Raw genomic sequence first — 24,288 nt, 5'->3', positions numbered from 1 at the left:
GATTCCTTTACATGAGCTGTAAGTTAGCCTATAAGTAGAAAGCAGAGCTTTTTTTTGACATAATTTTTTGCAATAGAAGTGGATTTTTTCTGTTTCTGTTTTAGCCCTTCCCATTTGCCTCTCCCTCTAAACTAAATTAAATATATTATGGCTCTCTTATTAGTGACATTTAAACAGGTTCTTTCATACTTTAGCTTAGTCCTATATAGCCATTATATATTTTAAAGACATTTTTCATTTCTGTGGGCTGCCAGATGTGCTGGTGATGCCTTCTGATCTTAGATAGTTTGACATTGATTTTCTTAGCACACGCCAGGGTAGAAATCTGGTCTGTAACTCATCCAAATGATCTATTCATAACAAAAAGTGCCTTCTGGCAGTTGCACCACAGCTGAATACTGTTAAACTGAATTCATCATTTCATTTGTTTCTGATTGCTCTATATGTTTACATATCTTACATATTAGTATGATCTTTTGTAGAGCACACACTGAGGTTAAATCCTCCCAGATAGAACCTTTTCCTCCTTCTTTTCCCTTTCAGATGTTGAACTTCTCTTTTTCCATTTAAATGAACAGAAATCTTGGAACTGTTTAATGCTCATCTCAACAGAAATGAAGGGCTAAGCAAGTAGGAATGCACATGTTGGGGAGACAAGGAAAGGTGATATTTTCCTGCACAAAAGAATTCTTCCCTATCCACAGCTAGAATAAGTGTGAGGAATTGCTTGTCAGGGAGCATAACACTTCTGTAAGTAAGCATTGTTATAGATGGGGCAATAGTCCCTGTGTGAATATTTTCAAATGAAATATTTATAGATGCTGCTTATGACTCAAAATGTGCATAGGTTCAAATGCTTCTCATCTCCCATCTTCTGATGCCTGCTGCAATAATTGTGCAGAGTGCATTCTGACATCTAGCAGAGGGCAAGTGACTTTACCCTCTCTGTGTTCCAGTTTCTCTATATGTAAAAAATAATAAACGTTAATGTGCCTCACAATAGGAGTGTGTTACAGGATGAATTTAAGTTAAATAGAAGGAAGAAAATCTGAGGCTCCTTTTGAATACAAATTTTAACTTTCAAAGAAGGATGTCATCTCTTATTTGCTTTAAAAATAAAAATCAATTGCCCATAAATCTAAAACAGATGTTGTTTTTCTACTAAAAAGATTAAGGATTTTCTTAAGCTCATTAAAGGAAAGAAATGACACCACATTGATCCATCTATATCATCATAAGAATGTCTGAAGGCAGTAGAAAACTATGAAAAGGACATGGTGTTAGTGGAACAAAAATAACCGAGTCTGGCAAACTGGGCAAACCTAAAACTCTGGGTTCTGCGGCAAACTTTGTACAATTTCTCCAACCTTACGCTTATGTCTAGTCATGTGTTTTAGTGGGATTGAGTGGTATGTATACTCAAATAGAATTTAGACTTGTTATTATGAAAATACAAATGCCAGCTGCTACATGGCTCGAAAAACTTAAGTGTCGTCCAAATTATTTCAAGGAGGGGAAATGGAAACCGTTTGCTATCTCTTACGCATATATTTGCAGAAGAATGTTCACCCTATTGCTTTTCAAAGAGGATGTGCCTGTTTCTGGGAGTCAGTTACTTCCCAATTTTCTCACTTACCATGCACATCAAAACCCAGAATTAAGCTACCTGTCATGTTGTCTGCAAAATGTGGATTAAACTTTTTAAGTGAAAGGAGGAAATAGGAAATTTAATGATGCCACATACAGTACTAATGAATCCAAGCATGACAGCCAATGTTCTTTATTTTGGTTGGGAGTTCCTACCGCTGAAAAAAAATGATTACCTAGTATCCCACTAGCTATGTCCATCAAATACAGAGCTCCCTCGTTTGCTCTGCATACGTGTTGAAAGTTTGCTGGGATGTGTACAAATGGTACGTCAGTAGGAAGATGGTAGGAAAGGCTCAGTGTAATTTGCAAAGAGCCAGCATGGAAATACCTGTCCTGGCGAATTCTTGTGGGTGCCCAAAATACCAGGCCAGTGCTGGCTCCAGGGGCACTTTGGTCTTTTAATCAGTATAACCTTTTACTGTTATCAGATACACAGACCGATTTGGTAAATTGTGGAGCAATGACAGAAGAAAGATTTTTTTTTTTTTAAGTGTACTATCCTTATTGGTATTTATGCCTTCTTATGTGTTCATAAAGCATCTTTGTACCTTTAATATCCCTGGAATATTTGGTCTATTCACACTATGCAGCAGTTGGATTTCAAGCCTGATACATGTGGTGTAGCTAGATTCTTCCTTCACAAGTCACAGTAGATTATAGAGTACTGCAAAGTTTGCTGGATCAAAAATACTTTGAGAGGAGACTTCAAAGAAACAAGTCCCTTCTGCTCTAAAAGTTCATTCCCACCTGTAGAGAGATGTGTTGTGTCCATGGCCGTAGGAAGGGAATGAGATGATGCTAGGGTCCTCAGCATAGTTCCAACACCAGTTCAGAGCAGATAGCAATCGTCAATTTTGACCTTATGTAGTGTTCTCAGTAAGGTCAGTGATGTGGAATTGGTTTAAAAATCAGTTTATTTTAGGATTTTAAATTTTAGAAACATTTAGTCAATAATTTCTGTTGCACTTCATTTTGTTATTGAAATTGTAAGAGAAGGCTTGCCCAATAGAGGTGTTGAAAACTCCAAGCTGTATTAATTTGTAGTTTTAAGAGAAAACAAAACAAAACCAAATGTCTTTGCAATGTTTTTGACGTAGCTTTGTCCACTTGGAGTCATAAATGCCTTTTTAAATTCAGTGCAGCTATTCTTGCTCTTTAATGGGTTTAGTCAGCCAAAATGTTACGCAGACACACAGCCACATGTGCACGCATACATCTGTAGCGAAAGTAAGACAGGGTACCAGAGCTGATAGGGGAGAATTGAGCAAGATTCTCCTATTTCTTAGACACGTTCCAGAGAGAAATCAGGATTACTTGAAACTGTAGGGATACGTTTTGAGAAACCGATTTTCATTGCTTTGTTCTTCTACTTAACATCATGACAAGAATCAGCTGTAATGCAATTTGGTGGCTGGAGAAGACTATTGTTTGTGCAGAAACCTCCCTGCTGCTGGTATATTTACTAAACATGTGGGATGCACAAATGCCAGTAAACTGCATCTTAGCACATATTCCCCAGTTGCTAGCAAAAACTGTCTTTAAAGTTTGGCCCATTTAAATGTAAGGAGAATGTGCATTGAGTTTAACGGAAACAGGGCTGAATTTTTATTTACTGCTCCTTAACTATTTTTACATGAAATCCTCGCCTTATTGAAATTAACAGCAAACCTCAGGCATCCTTTAAGGAGTCTAGAATTTTGCTAAAGAAGAACAAAGTCTAAATACAAAAAAGCATTGTTCCATTCATATAATCATAGGATGGCTTGGGTTGGAAGGGACCTTAAATATCTAGTTCCAACCCCCCTGCCATGGGCAGGGAGGCCACCCCATAGATCAGGTTGGCCAAGGCCCCATCCAGCCTGGCCCTGAACACCTCAAGGGATGGGGCATCCGCAGCTTCTCTGGGCAACCTGTTCCAGAGCCTCAGTACCCTTATAGTGAAGAATTTTCTTCTGCAAGTCTGACCTCAGGTCTGGGATTGCCCTGACCCAAGTACAGCCCCTTGCACTTGGACTTGTTGAACCTCCTGCAGTTCACATGGTTTATTTCTGGATCAGAATGTGAGTCTAGAAAATCTGTCTAGACTTTTAAAACTGGAACAGCTTCAGCAGAGGAAGGAAAATGCCTTTCACCCTTATAAACAGCTAATAGATATCTTCTGAAGCAGAGAAAGGAAATGAAGCAGTGTCTCCCACATCCTGAGTGATGTAGCCACTGAAGTGTTGTATAGGAACAAGCCATCGCTGTACGTGGGGATAGCACATCAGTTCCTGAAGGGGAGTGCTTCGATACCTGCCTTAACGAAAGAGCTCACAGATATGAAGGAAGGAATGTTTCGTGTAATGCTAAGCCTAAGTAAGAAGCAGAATCTAAAGTTAATCCAGGCAAATATTTCCTGTTGGTTAGGACAAGCAAATCCCCTTTTACCCAGGCCAGGTTTGCAGTTTCCATCCAAGGCACCTGCCTGGGAGCTGGCAGCTCTTGGGGGAACCTCTCTGTCTTTGTCAGCTGGATTCCCCCTTGCGTCTCAACTCTGAAAACATACAGGAGGAGCGCTCTGTAAACACCGGCTAATGATAATGTTAGCTCTATTTTCTGATGACAGTCTAACACAGAGTGTTTTTTTCCAAATGCTCATTTTAGCTAAGGTGTTTTTCTGGAGAAGCAAGGCATTTTCTCTCTCCACGTAAAACACAGCTCCTATTCCTGAAAGTTTCTTGTTTGGCTTGGCCAGACCCAGCTGTTGTGTAAATGGGTGTGAGTGGGAGAAATAGGAGTTGTGCAATCAATAGCTGCAGCTGTGTTGTGTTGTCTAAATGCCAGCGGGGGACATACTTCTCCCCATTCTCGATAGAGTAAATCTCTACTTACACATCTCCACTCATGTTGGTAACTTCATTGCAGAAGCAAAAATCGTTTTCAGTATTGGACTTGGACAGGTAGTTTGGGTCACTAAAGCTATTTCTTACTTTTCCAGGTCAGTGAAACACCCATTTTTGTGCCTGGTGTTTGGGGACCTTATTTCTCTGCTATGGTACCTGGATTGTGGTTGAACGAAGGAGGTCAGAGTGCTACAGGAAAACTGGTGAGTGTGTAGAGACACAGACCCCAAGATGGGAGCTAGCTGCCATCACTGCCATCATTTAGTATAGCTTCACTGCCAATTAAGCCAGAGCTTTGCCTGAAACATCTTTGCAAGATCATAGGAAAACCCATGGTGCTGAAAGCAGTAAACAATTAGGTGATTACTATGTCCTTACAGCCTGTTCATTTTCATACTGGTAGGGAATTATATGTAGGACAGAGCACTAGGGGCATGTTTTCCTTTTATGATGACTGTGATTTTTTTTTTATATATAATTTTAGAGGCAAATAGGCATTCATTCTTTATGTTAGCAGGAAGCTGAGATAGACTTTGAGATAAAGAAAATTACACATTTTGTTATATAGAACAATTGTACTTGTTCATTGATGGGTGTAAATGAAAGATGTATTGTATGGACAGAGTAGTGATATATTGACATGCTATCCTATCTAGTTAGATACCGCATACATTGTCACCTCAGTTCTTCCATTGAGTGCAAAGAGTCTGAGTGTGTTAGGTTAATTTAATTTATCAATAAAAAGAAAAAAACACGGTGGATCCTCAAAAAGTGAATTTTCATATTTAGAGGGAGGCACTCAGATCTAAAACACTGAAGTCAAATTTAAAGAAAGCTTAGGTGTGTAAAACAGTATTTAGGCAAACGTTGGCTGCTTGAGTCCTGAAGTGTCAACAAGAACTCCATGCCTGCTTAACCCCAAAAGCTTCTAAAGCTTCCCATGCGGCTCCCTGCTCGCTCAATGCTGACCAGCCCTGAGCAGCAAGGTGCCAGGCTCCTATTGAGAAACTACAGGAAGCAGGGCCCAGTCCTGTGGGTGTTCCCTGTAAGCTCATGAAGCATACAGGTGGGTTTGGCCTTTCACAAATTGCAGGCATAATTGCTGTCTTACTCAGACCGAACACCACCTACCTTTTAAAAAGCCTTATGATCCGAGTACCCGTCCAGGAAGTAGCGGAGTCGGGCATCACTGCATTTACGCATTCCATATGAAACAATCACTGAACAAGGAACAGAAATAATCCTGGATCAGGAAGCTCAGACACACCCTAAGTGGTGAGCTATGACTTGGTGTTCCCTCCCGTGTGCGGTCCTTGGCCACGTGAGTCTTACATTCCTGTCTGCACAGTGTCACACCTTCAGTGGGAGAGTCATGCCTCTTCCTCCCCTCCAGCCTCCGATCCTCATCCCAGCACCTGGCTACCCTTAGCCTCATGGCTAAAGCACTCTCTCAGTAGGTGGGATGTGTATGTGTTAAATTTTTCAGATCGAGTTGGGGCTAGAACCAAAGCGTCCCATTTTGTAGGTAACTGCTACAACCAGAAGTAAAATTTAGTTACTGCTCATGACAAACCACTTCAAAGGGAAAACAGCAAATCTCGTGCGTTACTTTGTAGGAGCACTTTCAGAGATGTCTCTATGCATTTAACCCAAAGAGGGTGGAGACATTCAACTAAGCTCTAGAGAGGATACAGCAAGTCAGTGTTCTCTGTTAGCTGGCATATGGTTGTTCCACACTTAAAATGTACTGTGAGCTTTATGTTAGGGCATTTCAAAAAGATGGTTTCAAAATACCTTTTTGGTAATTATTGGATTCCATTCTAGTACCAGAGAACAAGGTGCTCCTGAGTCATTTAAGAAATTGCTGGAAAAATGTATTTACTTGTTAGGATGCATAGCAGAAGTCAACTGTAGTAATATTAGGTATATTAGGGAAGCTATCTTACTGAAACATTCTTAGAATATTTAATGTGGCTTTGTTGAGGTTTTATGTACAGCAAACACATGAGGAGCCACAGGAAGAAACAGTCTGTGCACACTAGCGTGGAGGATAGACATTCAGCATCATTACAATTTAAAGCTATAGTCTTTGTAAGCTTCTGCTTTCTCAAGCTTTTACCTTCTGGACATGTTTTGGGATTCTTTTCACTGCTTGGTCTATGCCCAAAGGTGAATTATTTTAATGAAATTGGAGCTGTCTGTTGAATTTAAAAGTAAAACTGATATACTTCCCTTTAAAAATCTCTTAATTAATTTTTTATTGATATAGCTATGAAAAAGTCTGCTGGATTTTGAACGTTGGTTCACACAGAGTCCAAATGGACAATTGAAAACTCTGCTTTGAAATTTTTTTTTTTTTTAATTTATAGAAAGAAAGATATGGCATAACAGAGACAAAGGATGTCATGATATCATTACAAACTTTAAAATAAAGAATAGCAGAAAAGAGTTTCTGTATGCAACCATCATGTGGCCATGTCTTGAATTCAGAGCATTTAAATGTCTAACTTTATAACTACTGTAACATTTTTGTGTAAAGTGTTTTCATAGCACATACATATATATGATACTTATTTATAGATTTATTTATGAATTTATGAGCTGCTCCTGTGTTCTCCAGAGATTATTCAATATTGAAAATATCAGGCCAGAGCTTTGTTTCTAATGCATCTGCATGTTTGAGTTTTGTCTTTGATGTAAATCTCAGAAGGAACAGGCATACGTTATTTTTATTCCTACGTTCAGATGCATATGCTTCATTATAAAAATGTTGCTACACTGTTTAAGGTCTAAACTCATACAGTGAAAAATGAAGTACCTAATGTGGTTTGCTGCCAGTAGGTATTGCCAAACATAGTCGGTGCAGTTGAGTAGCTCTAGTTTTGCTTCCTTAGCTGTTATCGTCACTCTGATGGAATATTATAAAAAGGCCACAAAACCTGCTGAATTAGTATTAAAAGTCCATGTACTTCTACCTGATACTTTGTTTTGTGAATAATGGTAGCCATCCTGGAGTTGAGGAATGATTTAAAATTTAGTACAGACAGAGCCTGTACTGAGCATTTTTTATAGCAATAATTGCTTGTAGGGGAAACATTTTGTTTCCTGCATTGAGCATATGGAGCATCTATCAGGATGACAACACACCTTGTGTTTTATCTTAACAGTGTGATATAGAAAGATGTAGGGATTTCAGCCAAGTAGATGCTCTTGGTAGAATTCCAGTGAGGGTATGCACACAAGCAAGAGGAGAGATTAGAGGACATATTCTCAAATATTGTTGGACGGGAAAAAAAATCCATCCTTTCAGCTTGCTGTTCTGACTCAGGAGCGATATGCTTAGCATGTTGCCTTATTTTGCTATACAGTTGTTTTTACTTACTGTTCTTAGGCCAAATTGTGAATCCAGTAATGTCAGTGGGAGTTTTGCCATCGGCTTCACGAGGACTTAATACCTCATAAGTAATTTAGAAGCTCTCGTCTTTTTAAAGTTATGAAACTGCATTGCGCTTTTCCAGGACGGAATTTTTAAGAGGTATTCATTCCATAAATGTTGTTTTCCTCTTTTTCAGATAGAGCATGTGGTCCGAGGCCATGTTGCCTTCCTGGAATTACAATCAAAAGCCGCAGCCAGGTCACTGTTCTTATTTCTTTGTAACTTGCCTGCCTCACCAATTGATGATACACTCTATTCCCAGCACTGAGAAACTGCAGTGCTGCATACATATTCTGGAACATGGGAATCAACAGAGCGATACTGGTTTGGAAGTATTTACAAAGGCTTCCCAGGCGATTGCTCAGAGATCAAAGCTTTAACCTCTCCTCGGATACCTTCAGGGTATCTAGGTGGTGATACCAACTTCCTGCTTTTCGGCGTATTTTGTATCCAACCCAGCATATTTCTTGGTACCGGAGCATCAGCGCTGTTCAGCAGAGCATCTTGAGCTAATGATGTGTCTTTATTTGACATATTAAGCTCTATGGATGAGATAGGGCTTAATTAGGAATAGATTATTAAATATTTTTGGAACGGTCATATAAAGGAAAGTATAGACACTGTATGAAACTCCCGCATGACAGCAAAAATAGAACACAGAAAGCCAGGATAAATTTTCAGACAAAGCTTAAGATGTAGGAGATTTTCGCATGGAGTTCCAGGATTCCTTGAGCATACGAATATGAGAGATGTAGAATTGTAGTTTGGTCTGCTTTAGAAGTGGATGAGGACAGTTCAGACACTTCTGTTGGATCTGAATGTTCTGAGATTATTTTGGCTTGGATTCCTTTTAACATGGTTCACATCACTCCCAGAGAGATCTTAACTGAACAATTAGACACATTGGATGAAAAATTGATTCTCTCTTTAATTTCTTTTTCTTCCTTGGACCAAAGAAGGAAACAGCAAATTTTCCACTTTATCTCCAGTTTATCGCTGTGGTCTAAAAGGCAAGTGACAGTCCTGAAATATGTATTAAAATTCAGGTAGTTGCAGTTACTTTCAGTCTTTCCTGGGGAGATAAAGCTACCTGGTTTCTCTGGATGACCCTTTGATGCTTTGTAATTTTCAGTGTCTTATTTGTTTGCTAAGAACTTGACCAGGATTCCCAGAAATCTATTGGACTTCATTCAGTATGGAATAGATTCATACTTCCTAGAATTCTCTTTGTTGTTCTTAAAAAAAGAAAATCAGGAAACGAATCTGTGTGTTGGAATAACCGTTGATCTGGACTGCTTGTGGGGTGTTTTTTTCCAAAATTTTAGCTTCCAGGCCATTTTTCCCCGAACCCCCATATGAAGTGCAAGCTTAAGACAAAGAATTAGCTTGGTCTCTAGTGCCAGGAGAAACCATTTTTTGGTGTGCTGCAAAAAAAAATGAGTATGCGGTTGCCTGCTTGTCTATACTGGGGTCTGATACTGACTGACCACAACCGATTTCATAGTGCAAAGAGTTTAGATTGTGATCCGGATAGGCCACTAAATACAGAATATCGGGAAGAGAAAGCCATGTTATCTGAGGTTGTGGTATCATAACTTTGGATTTGAGTCTTCTGCGGTAAGTAAAACTGTGAAAGAGAGCACTGATAAAAAGATTGTAATATTTTATTAAAAGGATTATAAAATTTTTATAAATATTCATTTGTTCAATGTATTTTTATAATTCTTTCCAGATATTACACTCCTAATGAAATGTTTTGATAGCTATAAACTTAGTAAACCAGTCTTTTATTAATTCTGCCATCCCCTTTCTCCCTCTCCTTCTCAAATATTTGTAAATTTTCAATAATTCAATTTGAATCAACAAAAATCGGTTCTCCGTATTAGTTTCTTTCTACATATTGAACACAAACTGTAGCCTTATATTAGGGACTATAGCAGTAGCTGTACAAGTGTGATGCATTTTTTTCGCTAACAGTGTTGGCCCAGACTTCGGACTGTGTTTACTTGCATTAAGTCATATACTTAGTGAGAACATAGTGTCTCGTTTGGAGGATTGTTGATGATGGTAATAAATTACGTGCCTGGAAATCTCAGCAGAATATTTCAGAGTCTCTCTTTTTATTATATTATATTTAGTATATTCTTGGTGTAGAAATTTATATCTGTCCCGCAATTGTGAATGGTCACTGAAAGAAAACAAATTCCATGCTTACGTGTGCAATTGCATGTTCCCTTTACTTCCCATGCAAGGTGCAACACTGGGAAGAGTTAGGCTGGTTTTGTAGTGACAAAAAGCACATGTCTATCTGGACACTTAAAAGAAAAACATCTGAGGTCAAAAATATATTTTTTGACCTCAGATTTGTAGGCCTCTTATTTGCGGCCTACTTCTGTCTTCCCAAGCCTGTCTTTCCTTCCTCTCAGGCTCCCAACACTGCAAACAAGTAGGCTCAGCAGTGTCAAATTGCCTGCTGAGCAGCTGGCCTCAGAAGCCTCACTCTGCAGATTTCTGTTCCTTTGCATATACCAGGAGCAAGAGTTTGCATGCTGCATTTATCATTGTTTCAGCTGATTTGTGGTAACTTGTTAGGGCGTGAGTGGCTTAGATGCGCTTGCCAGAAACCAGCTCCCAGTGACCACTTGTGCTGAAGACCAGTCTTGTGCAACCCTCCCAGTCCTATTCCCATGTTCTCTTTTCCCTTCTTTTACTGGAACTGGAGAGGGTTGAGTTACATGAGGATTGTCCGGACAGCTGTAAATTTAGCAGTTGGTCTAACTAATTGACATACTCGGTGAACATCAAAGCTTCTTTTCTTTTTTTTTTTCCCTGCAGTTCAGTGAGTTGCAGAAATTTCTGTTTAGATAACACGTTTGGTCTTCACTCTTTATATTGTGTTGGTCTGACATCTACCCATCACATACAGTAAAATCCAGTATATGTAGTCTAGAGTAGGAAATCAAAGAAATAACACCATCATTTATGCTTTAAAATTTAAATACTTATGTTTCCTAGAATCACAGTTTCTAATCTTCTAGTGGAAAAAAGGTCCAACTGTTTGCCATCAAAGATTATATGCCCTTTGGTGTTGAGCTGTGTTTGTCAAGAGCTTTGTTTTGGTACAGAATTTGCTTTCCTTCACTTTTTGATGCCATTTCCCCATCTAATGGCTCCTGAAAGAAGAATCAGGGAAGTAACACACGATATCTGTCAGCTCTTCTGGGATCTTTCAAGCAGAACATTGTAATATTTGGCAGTTTTCTATATGTATAGATTTTTGCAGCCTTTTTTTGTAGATTTGAAAATCTAAAATTTCTAGATTTTTTCCTCAAAGATGCATGCTGACACCTTCCAGGATTCTTAAACAGATTAAATACCAAACTCAGTTGCTTTTTGAAATCATGCCCCTAATAAGAACATAACCCTGGGCAAACTTGTGTTGATTTCTTATTCTCCACTTTCAACATAGTTCCTTTTTAAGAGCAGTAGCTTGTGCCTAGCTCTGCAAACCAGATCCAGCTGCTACTGATACCATCTCCTGGAATTGGATAGAAAAAGCTTCAGAGAGCTCATGGTGTAATACTGCAGGCTTGGTAGAAACTGGAGTAGCAGGAAATTAAGGATTTTGCCAATCACTCAGACCAAATATAGTGCCTCAAACCCACATCTATATATAGACAAAAAGAGGAAAAGGTGTGAAAAAGTGTAATTCCAAGGTTATCTGGATCCTAAGCATAACTGGTTGAACTTCAGCTTGTTTTGTGCAGTCCTTGCATTCTGGTTCAGAGTGGCACGAATGGCTAACACTTGCAAGAGTAATCAAGCTGCATGGAGATCAGATGGAAGCTGGGATTTCTAGTGGGTTTCTGGTTGAGTGAAACTTTCCTTTCTTTTTCTTCTCAACGGTCAAACCTTGGATTAGACTGGAAATACAATGACTTTGTCCTTACACATAATGCATATAGCTCAGTCTTTAGGGATGTAGAAAGTAGGGCCATCTCTACACAAGGGAAAAAAAAGGAAAGAAAAAAGAAAGAAAAAAGACTGTGACCTCAAAATTATCATCATTCAGGTCCAGGAAGACACATAAAGCACATTTAAAAGTATGTGAATAATGATGTGAATTAGTTATTTTAATGTCTTCCAAGTGTACTTCAGTTTGAATGATATCCTCTGATAGCATACACATGGTAAGGTATAATTGAAAAAACATGTAGCTGAATGGTTGAATGCAAAGTATAAATATACAGCTGCTAGCAGGTCAGAAGTCAAACTAGTAAAGCATATGCCAAATTCCCTTAGGGATCTCATTAGTGTGTGATTGAATATACATGTAGAGGCTAAATGAATATCACTGTTTGGGTCTACAGTGGATGAGACAATGACTAATCAATTGTAATTAGGGTTAGATGTATTATTGACCCACATGTCTAGAATTAAATGCCCCACTTGGAGATTTCCAAGGAGTTGAAAAATATATACGAATCTGTTTATGATAGTATGAGTGTTTGAAAAAATATTCTGAGCATAATTGCAACATTTTTTAAATGGAATGTCACTAGAGCTATTGCAAGCCAAAGCACTGAAGAATTCACTGTTAGTCCTAAGATTACTGGTTGTCCAGGAAAATGTCTGGTGAATGTTGTGGAGCTGGGTGTAGTATCTCAACTTAGATACAATCATATTTAGGCCCATGTTCGGCTCCTCCCTAAAATAGCAGCCACTTGGTTTCTCTCCTCCACCCTTACTGCTGCATTTTAATCATAACACATACTGAAATAATTACGGTTTAAAAAAGGAAAGCTGAAAGCCTAGTGCTATTGATTAATTGGAGAAATTTTTAAACATGCGTAACTCTCTCGGCTTTCTTTTCTCCAGCTTTCTCTTTCAGTGTCAGCACCTTTCTGTTAGAGCCGAGCAGCATCAAAGCACAAAATATCAGACTACTTTGTCTTGAGTAGAGGCCCATAGGAGACAATGTACAAACTCAAGATCACAAGCTTCTAGTATCTTCCCTCATCCTACAGACCTGAGGAATTTGGATCATCTGTTGGATGGACATGGAGAAAGCCGGCCCCACTGCCCGCACTCTGCAATGCCATGAGCTTGGCAAGCAGAGACTTTTGTCTTTCTCCCCCTTTGTTTTACTTTTGGGATTTGGGATTCTTTGATGGGTTTTCTGCATTTGATAGTAGTACAAATGTTTTATGTTTGATGAATAACCTCCCCCACTTTTTTTCCAACTTGTTTTTCTTCTAGAGCTCAAAGTATATATACATACTTGAACAGTCACCTGGATCTGATTAAGAAATCCTTGCCTGTGGGTTTCCTCACTGTTGATTTACATGTTTGGCCAGATTTCCATGGTAACAGATCTCCCTTAACAGATCTGACACTAAAGGGCATGGTAAGAAACAGCCTGTCTTTGCAAAGAGGTCAATACAGGGTAAAAAGAAAAAAAATCTGGAAGAAGCTTTTTTTTCAATTTTGAACATACTCCTCCTCAGCTATTTAAACTATCCCATAGGATTTGGGTTTCTTGCTGTATTTTGAAGTGTGCTTATGTTTCAGTAGAAAACCAGAGATCATTATAGTTCAGATATCACTACAGCCGCATTTATTTTCTGAAAATGAGGAGTGTGTCTCCCAGTATCTTTCCCAGGAATCACACTTCAGAACACTGACTAGCAGTGCTCACACTTGTTGTTAACTCACCTCCCTACCTGATTTTGCATCTCTGCTGTAATGAGTTTTAGCACAAATTTGAGTATACTTACCTGGGAAATGAATGAAACATTCTCTTGAGAGATGGCTTAATTAAAGAAGTTAAATGTTCAGTAAAGGTACTTTATTAGAGTTTCTGGGTGGTAAATTTCAACAGAAACTGAAAAGCTCCTTTGCTTTTTGTTAAAAATCGGCATAGATGGTAAGAAATATGCAGGCATGGTCCTTCATACGTCTTTGTTCAAAGCTAAACCCAATCTTCTGTGGTTTTCAAAATGCTACTTTTGGAACTCAAGGGGCTTGAAATGTTGTGTTCTGTACAAGGAAATTTTCAGAGCATTGCAGTCTGGAACCAGAGAGATCCTTTGCTGGGGAGCTTTTCAGCCCCAATTTAAACATTTGGATGTTTCTTTTCGCTGAACGTCATGGTGGTAGATAGGCTAGATAGCAGGCCAGGATGTTACTGTGCAGGGTCATAACAGAAAGCTGTCATAAGGGCATAATTTGATGGTATCAAAATGCCTAGTGATTAATGCAAAAACATACATCAAAATGTCATCTCGTCCTTAAAGTGAGTATCTCAAGCTACTTTCCAGCACCAAAATTTGCTGTATTTGAGGCTGAGGTATAAAAGGACAGTTGTAAGCACTGCCACATATTTTAAACTACAAATGGGGGAAACAATAAAAAATACAGATAGCTTACATATTTGTGTGGTCCTATTAATACCTGCATTGTTCTATGGAAGAACTATAGCCTTCAGCAGAATCAGAATTTCTCTTGGTATGATGGCTGTACGCAAATATTGGTAATAGCAGTGCATTTTCTCTGCCACATTTATCGCTGCACTCAGGTCTTGCCTATGTTGATATTAATCCAGAGTAACTACAGTGCAATATTGATTTATGTCAGAGTAAAGCAGGTTAAGATATGGTATTTAATTATTAATTGTCTTTCAGCGTTAGGGTGCTTGGAAAGGAGAGGGAGAAGTGCTTTTAAAAACTTATTTTTATGTAATAGCATTTTCATATTATTACATTAAATACATTCACAAGCAATGTCTGAGTCATAACATAAAACTGTCAGAGTTAATCTATCTCTAATCCCACACAATATTCTGTTTGTTCTTTATTTCTGTGCAAGTGCAAGAGCAATTTATGTGGTTCTTCCCCAGATCAGGAATAACATGTTTAACATAATATTATGTGTACAGCTTACAAAAACAGGGCTTAGAATTAGCACTTAAACTTGTTACAACAAGAAACCATAGAAAATAAAGAGTTTTACCTTGGCTGGATTTGTAATTTTATTTTATTTTATTTTTTTATCTTTGCACAGGTTGTTGGACTAACATTGTCTCGGGGTCTGGATGAACTTGCCCTTATCTACTTGGCCACAATTCAAGCCATTGCTGTAAGCCATTTTAAGTGCATAAAAGAATAAATGAATTGTCTCATGTTCTGTGGCGGACTGATCATTCCCTTCTGCTAAACAGATTTCTAATAATAGCTGAATTCACTTAGTGGACTTCTTAAAGGAGCAAGATACTGTTTACCCACATTGGTGACGACTCCCTGCTGTAGGAGACAGAGCGTGGAGAGTATGTTCCCCGAAGAAGTTTGTGTATGACAATTCAGAACCTTTGTGTCTGATGCAGATGAGAGGAAAGAGGCTGATAGTATATGGGGCAGTGTTGACATCGTGGGCGTGGAACTTGCTCTCCCCTAAGATGCCTGAGTTTCAAATTGTTCCTAAATCTGTGGATTTCCCTGTGTTGCCTGATCAATGAGCCAGAACTGCACCGCAGCCAAGTTGGTCAGTGGTTCAGTCGGTAGCTCTCCTGACTGAATGGACCAGATCTCATTCCTCCTTTGTTGCAAGGCAAGCAGTTGTCTTGTACATGGCATTTCCAGTCTGTGGCTGTGTTTCTGTAAAAGCAGACGAGAGACAATCGTTACGAGAACAACACAGATGTTTGCTAACATACATAGATGGATAATTTTATTGAAATACTTTTTTTTCTGCCCTAGTTTTCTCAGATGAGAGACTTTCTGGAACCCACGATTTCCAGTTCACAAGAAGTTCTATTTTAAAATGAAAACCTGGGTCAAAGAAGTTGTTTTGAAACACTGGTGCAGGGTATTTGCAATGGGGCGTGCTATCCCCAGGCATTTGGTGACTGCAGCTGACATTCCTTTGACATCCTTTTTGTGATTTTTTTTTTAAAAAAGCTTGTTGAACTGGAGGTGTTTTTGCAAAACATTAACAGTTTGATGAATTGGGGAGTTTTCCTGACAAAACTCTGTTCACTTGGAAAACTTCCAAACTCCTCTACTGGTTAAACAACAACTTTGCTAGGCTGGGTCAGCCATCTGGGATGGAGGGTGGGCGGCTGCTGTAAATTTACTGTGAATTGTACATCTTATGTGTTAACCCTCCATCTTCAGCAAATAACAGTGAGTCTGGGATTGATTGTTGTCAGTTTTGATCCTTTTAAATCTAGCTTGGTTTACCTGATGCTTCGGTATAATCCCCCAATTTAAATAAGAATGTGTAGGAGAGTTTAAACAATGCCAGCCACTGATACCGCCTTGAAAGAAACTGAAAACAAAACCTCCCAGTATCGAACAGGTGCTCAGGTATTGTACTGTGCTAATGAGGTGGAAACCTTCTCAGCTGGAAATCCTGGGAAAGTCACCTATTATCTCATTGTGCGATACAACTCACATTTTATTGTAAAACACGAACACTGTGTTTGACTCGAAATTCAGCATCTGTAGATCATTTTGATAGTTAATTGCATTGATCATCAGATTTAATATAAAAAGGTCATACGCTGCTTTTCATTGTAAGTTCACAGAAGTTGATTTTTGTGTAAACGCTACTGAAACAGTAACTAGAAAGTAGACAGAAGTAGACTTGGTTTTCACTTGATACATTTACTAACTGCTGATGTGATGCCTAGGAAATTTAATTTTACTCCCGGTTTTAGCTTTGTTTTGCTGATGGAAACAGTTCTTGCTCAGGACAGCCCCAGTCCTGTACCGTTAGCTGTCTTCAATGGTGCAAGATGGGCTTTAAACCCAAGCAAAAATCTTGTAAAAAGTGTAGGCCTGCCCACAGAATGTTAATCTTTAGTTTTCTTTTCAGCAGGAGACGCTTTTTTATATAAAATTTGCATTTGAAGCCCCTCAATTTGCATTTTTTCCAATCCAGGATTAAATTAGTTCCCCCCACAGTGAAATAAGTCTGGCTTTAATTTAAATTGCTCTGTGAATACAATTTTCCAGGCAGGTAAACACAAAATAATTTTCACAGCATTTCTCAGGGTCTTTGGCATGTGTATGTTGTGAGAGAAGTTGTTCATAAATTTGAATTTCAGAAGTAGTGGAAGAGAATATCCTTGCAGCTATTCATCCCAAAACGCGATGCAACAGTTAGACCGATGAGAACATGATCAGAGATATAATTGTGGCCGTCAAGCCAGTTCGGAGGAGACAGACTCTTTCTTGAGTAGTTTATTTTTCCATAATTAAAATTGCGGCTGTGTGATTTGGAAATTAGCCCTCTGTGTCAATAGGGAAGTGATGGATTTAGTCAGCTGGTGTTGCGGCTGCTGAAGTTCCTCATAACCACTCGCCTTAAAAACCAAAATATATTTGAAGACCTGTCCTGGGTTGTGCCAGTCGTTCACAGTAAATGTCTCAAGTCTGATGAAACTCTGCTAGTTTCAATTTTCAGTAGCTTTTATTTAAGAGGAATTTATTGCAGGCTGCAGACCTCTTAGTGAACTCGCATCATAGCTTAAAGAAAACCTGGTTATAAAGAAAACTTTATGCTGTAAAGGTTTGTGAAAACTTGACCATGTTGTGTTTCTTGAGGAGTCTTCATACCAACAGTCAGCTTGGGTAAAATTTTGGCTTGAATTTGGCATTTTGTCAAGTTTCTACTTCAAAATTAACTTCCAGGGTGTTATAAAGAGCTGGAAATTTGGGGGGACAAATAGTTTGTCAAAGAAACTGAGAATGTTCTTGTAGGAGGAAAAAGGTTGACTTCAGTGAATAGTGAGAGGCAAACAGAGCAAGCCTGAAAAGCAAAGATATTTTTTAAATGGCAAAGTGTTTGCTTTCATCATTTACCGAGCACAACACTGAAATCTTCTAATTTGAGTTTCTCAGAATGGAGACTTCTAAATGAAAAGCTTAAAAATATGCCCACATTTTAGACATGTTTCAATTAATCCAGACATGAAACGGAACATTTTATTTTGCTAATGGCAAAGGCCAAGAGAAATAGTTAAGCCAATAGAAAATTCTTCAGGTTTTCCTTTTTGCTGAAAAGACAGAAAATACAGGTTTTTCATTTGCCTTTATTTTTTTCTTCTGTTTTGCCATTTGGCTCCAGAATTGAAATCTCTATATCGAGAGTAATTTTCAGATGCTTTTTTACAAAGTAAATAAGCGTTTTGGTGAGAATGTCTTTGCCCTGTAGGGTTTAGTTCTGGGTCTGGAAATATTTTCTGTACTCTACTGCTCATGGTGATGACCAGCTGCTTGTCGGTGCCGTCGGTTTTTCTGGGTGCCCATTTCAGTCTCTTCTCATAATCACTTCCTTCACCCTTGTAGGTACTTCCCTGTAAGCCCCTTTTCCCTGTGCCACTGTAGACTGGTAGATGCCTCTTCCATTCCCCAGCCATCCCAAGGATGTAGTGTGATACGTAGTGCCTATATACTTCCCAATTCTTTGCACCATCTGTTCGATTTTTCTTGTTTTTAATTACGATTTCGTTTACTGGCTAAAGCTAAGCTGAGTCCATGCCCCTACAGGTCCCTTCCCAGCCTCAGGTTACTGCTTGGGGTCAGTTAGTATCTGCACGTTTCTATCCTACTTTTTAGCACATTGTTCTTTAAGATCTGTTCCCATGGCTGTTCTCCTGTGCTCATCTGTTGTGTTCTTTTTTTTTTTTTTTTTTTTTAAATCTTTCTCTTTTTGAAGTTAGGAACAAGACACATTTTGGAAACTATGCAGGCTGCAGGGCATCATCTCAACACCCTATTTCTGTGTGGTGGGCTGAGCAAGAACCCTCTCTTTGTGCAGATGCACGCTGACATTACTGGTAAGTTAGAGGAAGTGTGGGGAAAGGAGTGTAAACTATTTTATTATTTTAGGTGGCTAAGTACTTTGTCTTTGGAAAAATAAATACTTTCTTTATATAGAACTGTATTTTGCTGGTTGGCCAAAAATATTGTAATGAAATGTTACTTCCTGCGCAACTGGGCTTCCTGAAATTTAAAGATACTTGAATAACACAGAGATGTGGTGCAAACAAAACTCCATAATTCATATTGTTAGAAAATGGCCTTCTGGAGAGTCCTCCAGCATGATGTCCGATTTGTGGATCTTAGCCTTAAAGACTTTTTAAGAAAGTGTATTAGAATTAAAAAAAAAAAAAAAATCTGTATGGAATTTTTAAAACTATTAGGTATAAATTACATGTCCAGGATGTTTCTCACTATCAGATTTTTATAAATCTATTCTAACCATTCTGTAGAAGTTATTTATTTCAGACAGATTACAGGAACTTAATTAGATGAGGATACTGTAGAGTACACTTGGTGAGGGTGTTTTATGTGAGATGTGTTTTATTTCTACTAAAACCTCTAACAGGTTCATCCTATTTGAATTCTGTGGAGCTTCCTGTTCGTGCCCATGCTGGACGTTTTCCATTGTATAGAACTATTCCTTTCCAAATTGTCCATGTCTTTATCATTAGTATAGTTTAGGGGACAGTTTTTGGATCCTTGCTCCTGCATGGTGTTCCATTTGATTTTGTAGAACTCCTGATGGATGGAGGGTCCTGGGTATAGTTCATTACAAGAGGAGGTCTCAGGTTTGCCCAGTACTTCTCGTCTCCCCTTAGCCTGTGTGTGTTGGACATCTTAGCACACCTGTGAGTCAGTTGAATATACTTTAAAAAATGTGGAAAAAAAAACAGAATTTAGTTTGAAGGACTTAAGAGGAACTTTAAGTGATGTGTGCTTTGGGTATATTTCAAATTAAGACCAGTTGAGCTGCCATGGATAAAGTTGTAATGCTCAGATTTGGGGCATTTAGTTTGCAATCTGACTTGCCCTAACACCAAACCACACTTCATAACATTGATGCAGGAGGGAAGATGAAAATATGCTTTATGTACTTAGCTAGGATGAAAACAGAAATGGAGAAGCAAAAAATGTAATGCCAGTTGACCTTAAAATTCACTAAGTGCTTTGTTGTCAGAGTGACACTCAGAAAAACAATGTTATCAGGTGCATACCTTTCCCTACATGACTCAAGTGTTTTAGGTGAATTTCAGCATGTGAAGTTTGGGATGCTGGTTCCTGATGCGTAAAATAAAAGATCAGTGAAAAGGTATTCTGATTAAAATGTAATCAGGAGTTCTTTGACTGTAACTAATGGCCAAGTACAATCCAGTACAAAAAGGCCTTTTTGCAGTCTGGAATTCTCCCCCATTTGTAAAATCTGTGACTGACAAGAGATGTCAGAGTTCATCTAACTGAAATGCTCTTGGTTGTGTTGAACTCATTAGAGCCTATCAGATAAAATAACTAACATTCCAGGATCAATCCCCCATTCTTTCACAAAAAGAAAAAAATCTGAATATATTATTGTTAGCTGCAAATGCCCATGACTCAGCCATGCAGACATCCAATAGATAATTTTGTAGGGCACTTAAAAAGTATCTTGATCTTTTTGTTTGTCTGGTAAGAGTTCTGCATTCATTCTGGTGATGCAGGAAGTGTGCAGTAAATTTTAGAGCATGCTGAAAATTGCTTTCTGCTTCAATGCCTGGCAAACAGCCATGGAGCTGTAAGCTTTAGCTTTAGGTTGTCTGCATCTGTTCCAAGTTGACCCAAGTCCTGAGCCGTTGTCCATCTTAACAGGAGGAATGCTCAAGTGTCTGATCCTCCACTCACGTTTTTAAGGTGGATGCATTTGGTTTAATCCAGAGAAATTGAAGAGAGGCTGTAATTCCATTAGTTCACTGGTAGTAGGCATTCCAGTGATCAAACAAGCACTTGCTGTACTCATTTTCTTTTCCCATTGCTCTGCCTGTGCTATCTATAGGAAGAAATTATATAAAAAGGACCATGGCACCTTTATGTTACTGAAAAATGATCGTTAGCAGCTTTAACTGGTGGAACAATGTGAAGTTAGCATCATGTAACTGAATGCCTGGGATGGAAGGTGAATTTACTTTGCATTCATAGTTGTTTCTTACATTAATTTTATTTCCCGCTTTCAAAAGCATGTATTTCCCTTTTTCCTCTGTAGGAGTTACTCAGAGCTCACTTTGGATCTTCCTTCCAGTTTCAGCTCCTTGTAATCTTACAGCTGTCTCTCAGGAGCAGCATTTTTGGGGGCTTAATATCACTGAGGCTATTCACAGAAGGAAGTCCTCCTCCCACCACTGTATTTGCATCATCACGCACTGAATGAAATTATGTCAGTAATGGAAATTCAGACATATGCCAAATACTGTAGGAATATGAAACTTTTTGACTTAGTGAGGACGGGCATCTGAAGTGCAGCTAGAAAAGCATTTAGACTTGTGCTATTTAGGATTTTAAAGGAGAATTAAGAAGGCAGGCAGATTTTTATTAATTTATTATTCTTTTTCCTGCTCTTTTTGCACTGGTAATGCAGATCTCAGAAAACTCTGTGTGAACTGAAGGAAAGCATGTTCTTGATGGTTCCCATGGGTGATGAAACAATATTTTTTAATTCTACTTCAAAATATACAGCAAGTTTGGTGTTTTTGTTGTTTCCAGGATTTTAATCTTGTTTTCAAATATCTTGTACAGTTGGGAAGATGAAATTTCTCTTGTGATTTCATACATAGCTTGTGAAAGGTTACTACTCATATTTTTATGTCTTCCAGCAAAAACAGACTGGCTTTGTTGGCTATATATTCAAAAACAAACACAAACATTTTTTTTATTACTTTTTTTTTGTTCATTGCAAAAGAAACAAAAAGGATACCTCCCTGTTTTCCCCTCAAGGTCAGCTTTTAATTTGCAGGTGGGTTTGGAGGGTGTTGTTAACAGGTTTATACCAGGTGCCTTAAGGTAAATAACCACTGTGAAAGATCTGGGGTTTGGTCTTTGTGTGCTTTATGTTCTGTATTAATATTTTGCTGAAATTGTTTTATTTAAATTCTGCATTTTTGTTGGAGCCTGGAACCACACAGCAGAGATATTTACATTAACCTACAGTGGATTTTAACTATGAATGGAAGCGTGAACATGGTTTTGAGTCCTTTTTCATTGCTTTTTTATTTGAAATTTTTACTTTAATTATTTATTGTGCTGCTAGTGCTGTACTGCTTTATTCTTTCTAACAGAGGCATGGCTTTTTCTTGTATAGGCAAGCCTGTTGTCCTGTCCAAAGAAGTGGAGTCTGTTTTGGTGGGTGCTGCTATTCTTGGAGCTTGTGCTTCTGGGGATTTTGCATCTATACAGGTATGTAGTACCTGCTTTTTTTTCTTTTTTATTGTATTTTACACTTTGACATTTGGCACCATGTGCAGACTTTAATTCAAGTGGAAAAGTTTGTACCTTCTGCACAGCCAGACAAGAGCCAGCATCACTTTCTCACAAGCCTTTTTTTTAAACTCTGCTAGGGGTGTAGAAGATCTAATAGTCTTTTGACTGTGGCTACATGCAAGTATAAGCTGCTCTCTCTGAAGTTAGACCATGTAATTTTACAGACAGGAAAGGGAATTTGGCAAGGCTCTGCTCCTGCAAGAAGGCCCTACTTTCATCTCAGTTATATTTGTCCTACTTTCCTTCCTTCACATTGAGGAATCTTAAACATAAGAAAAATAGCATATATACAGTAAAAAAAAAAAAAGACACACCTACACTTGTTATCTTGCTCAGAGTGAATGCAGAGTTAATAATGAGAATGGAACTTCATGTTTATTCATGTTATTTCAGTCCTTTAACAGTTGTAAAAGTGGCAGTAGGCTCTTATGTTCAGTGGATCAGCCAAAGCATGACTTTGCTGCTATTACATAAAAAAAAATAGTAACATACAGAAACCAGAAGAAGGGTCTGTATGCTCAAAACTTGTTTTCCCACCTGTCAACTCTACTAGCATAAGATATTTCCTCTCCTAGCACGAGGAGCAGCTTGCTTTCATAAGAATTCTTCCATTAGGTTGAATCCTATTTGAACAAATACATAGTGCAACGTGTATCTCTACTTCAGAATCCCAGTGCTTGTAATGAGAACTTGATTGTTTTGCTAAAAGTAATTTCAGTAGCAGCTTTTGGTGATAGGACTTCATATTTAATTTCTACTCTTCTGTTAATCTTCTCCCTTCAAATGCACCAGTATTTCATTCCTAGTTTAAGACATCTTGCACTGTTAGGCAATCAGTGAGCATCTCAAATCTGTTTTTATTAATTCTGTCTTCATATCCATGTGAAAAATCTAATGCTGCAAAATTTTATGTAATTCGTTTTTATATAATTTTGGTATATTCCTTTGCCTTTAGTTTTATCCCTGCACTTACATACCAAAATATGTCAGCAGCTTATTCAAGAATGTCAGAAGATAGGCATATTTTATACATAGATGCATATGTCAGCATAGCACACTCCTTCAGAAATCTTTTGCAGTCAGACTACATCATGTCATAGACTTCTTAATTTAAAAAGTGTTTGCTCTTTTACAGTATGTTGGGAGGTTCCTGCCTTTTGGCTCATGGGAATACCAGTATATAAAGCAAAAGAACAAATACAAATTTCATCCCAGTGCCTCTGCACTGCATAATAAGTGTGATTTCCCAAACACAGCCTTTTTTTTTTTTTTTTTTAATTCAGCTACATGTTATGAAGAAACAAGAAACTTTATAAATGTCTTTTTCAGGAGGATGGTGTAAATGTTCATCTAACATTGCAGTTCAATAGCTTTCTCTTAAATTTATTTTTCTAACACATCTTGCAAAATAAATCTTTCTTAGAGGTGCTGCTGCAAATATTCAGGAGCATTATAGTCTTTGCAAATAATAGAAGTTATTATCTGTCCTCTGATAGATGTTTTGTACTTAGTTATTGAGCTTTTCAAAGCTTTGTTTGCTCAGTGTAACAGTAGAGGAGAAAAGCGTGTTTTTTACAATAAGCTATTTCCTTATTTCTGTGTTTGTTTGAAGGGGAATTTTTACTGTGTTTGTCCCAGTGATTTTGGTCACATTTCTCAGAATGATTTTTGGATATTTCCGCTCCATGTTAAAATCAAAACACATAAAAAACTATCTGGTTTTCCTGGTTTGGCTGTTCTCCATTTTGTAAAATTCAGGCATCTTTAGGAATACTTGGAAATAGCACCCAAAACCAAGATCCCTCAAAATCAGTTCTGGTAATCTTCATCTGGATTTAACCTGAATCTGCATCCGCGTATGTGAACGTGGTGGTTGCTGTTTTACTCTCATACTCCTGTACAGTCCTGATCCTTAGTTCTGTGGCATTCCATCATTGGAATTTGGAAATGGGAAAGTATCTGCTTCAGAGAAACAGTGAGGGATCATTGC

The 24,288-nt window shown here is 38.2% G+C and overlaps 1 protein-coding gene across 29 annotated transcripts in view; it reads left to right on the top strand.

Moving 5' to 3' along the window:
* Positions 1 to 24,288, top strand: part of FGGY (FGGY carbohydrate kinase domain containing) — a 305,771-nt gene that overhangs the window by 254,445 nt on the left and 27,038 nt on the right. For 27 of the 29 annotated variants that reach the window (XM_080602612.1, XM_080602635.1, XM_080602615.1 and 24 more), the window contains 6 exons: positions 4,628 to 4,735; positions 8,105 to 8,166; positions 13,228 to 13,375; positions 15,031 to 15,105; positions 18,688 to 18,808; positions 22,120 to 22,214. In XM_080602612.1, coding sequence (XP_080458738.1) covers positions 4,628 to 4,735; positions 8,105 to 8,166; positions 13,228 to 13,375; positions 15,031 to 15,105; positions 18,688 to 18,808; positions 22,120 to 22,214 — 609 coding nt within the window. Of the gene's footprint in view, positions 1 to 3,608; positions 4,536 to 4,627; positions 4,736 to 8,104; positions 8,167 to 13,227; positions 13,376 to 15,030; positions 15,106 to 18,687; positions 18,809 to 22,119; positions 22,215 to 24,288 lie in introns of those variants that run through there. The other 2 variants (XM_080602627.1, XR_013954379.1) reach the window with 2 other exon arrangements.

This window comes from Anser brachyrhynchus, assembly GCF_964034855.1.
Source record: "Anser brachyrhynchus genome assembly, chromosome: 8".
NCBI lineage: Eukaryota > Metazoa > Chordata > Aves > Anseriformes > Anatidae > Anser > Anser brachyrhynchus.
Note: the sequence above shows the minus strand (reverse complement) of the source record. Positions and strands in the feature narration are given on the sequence as shown.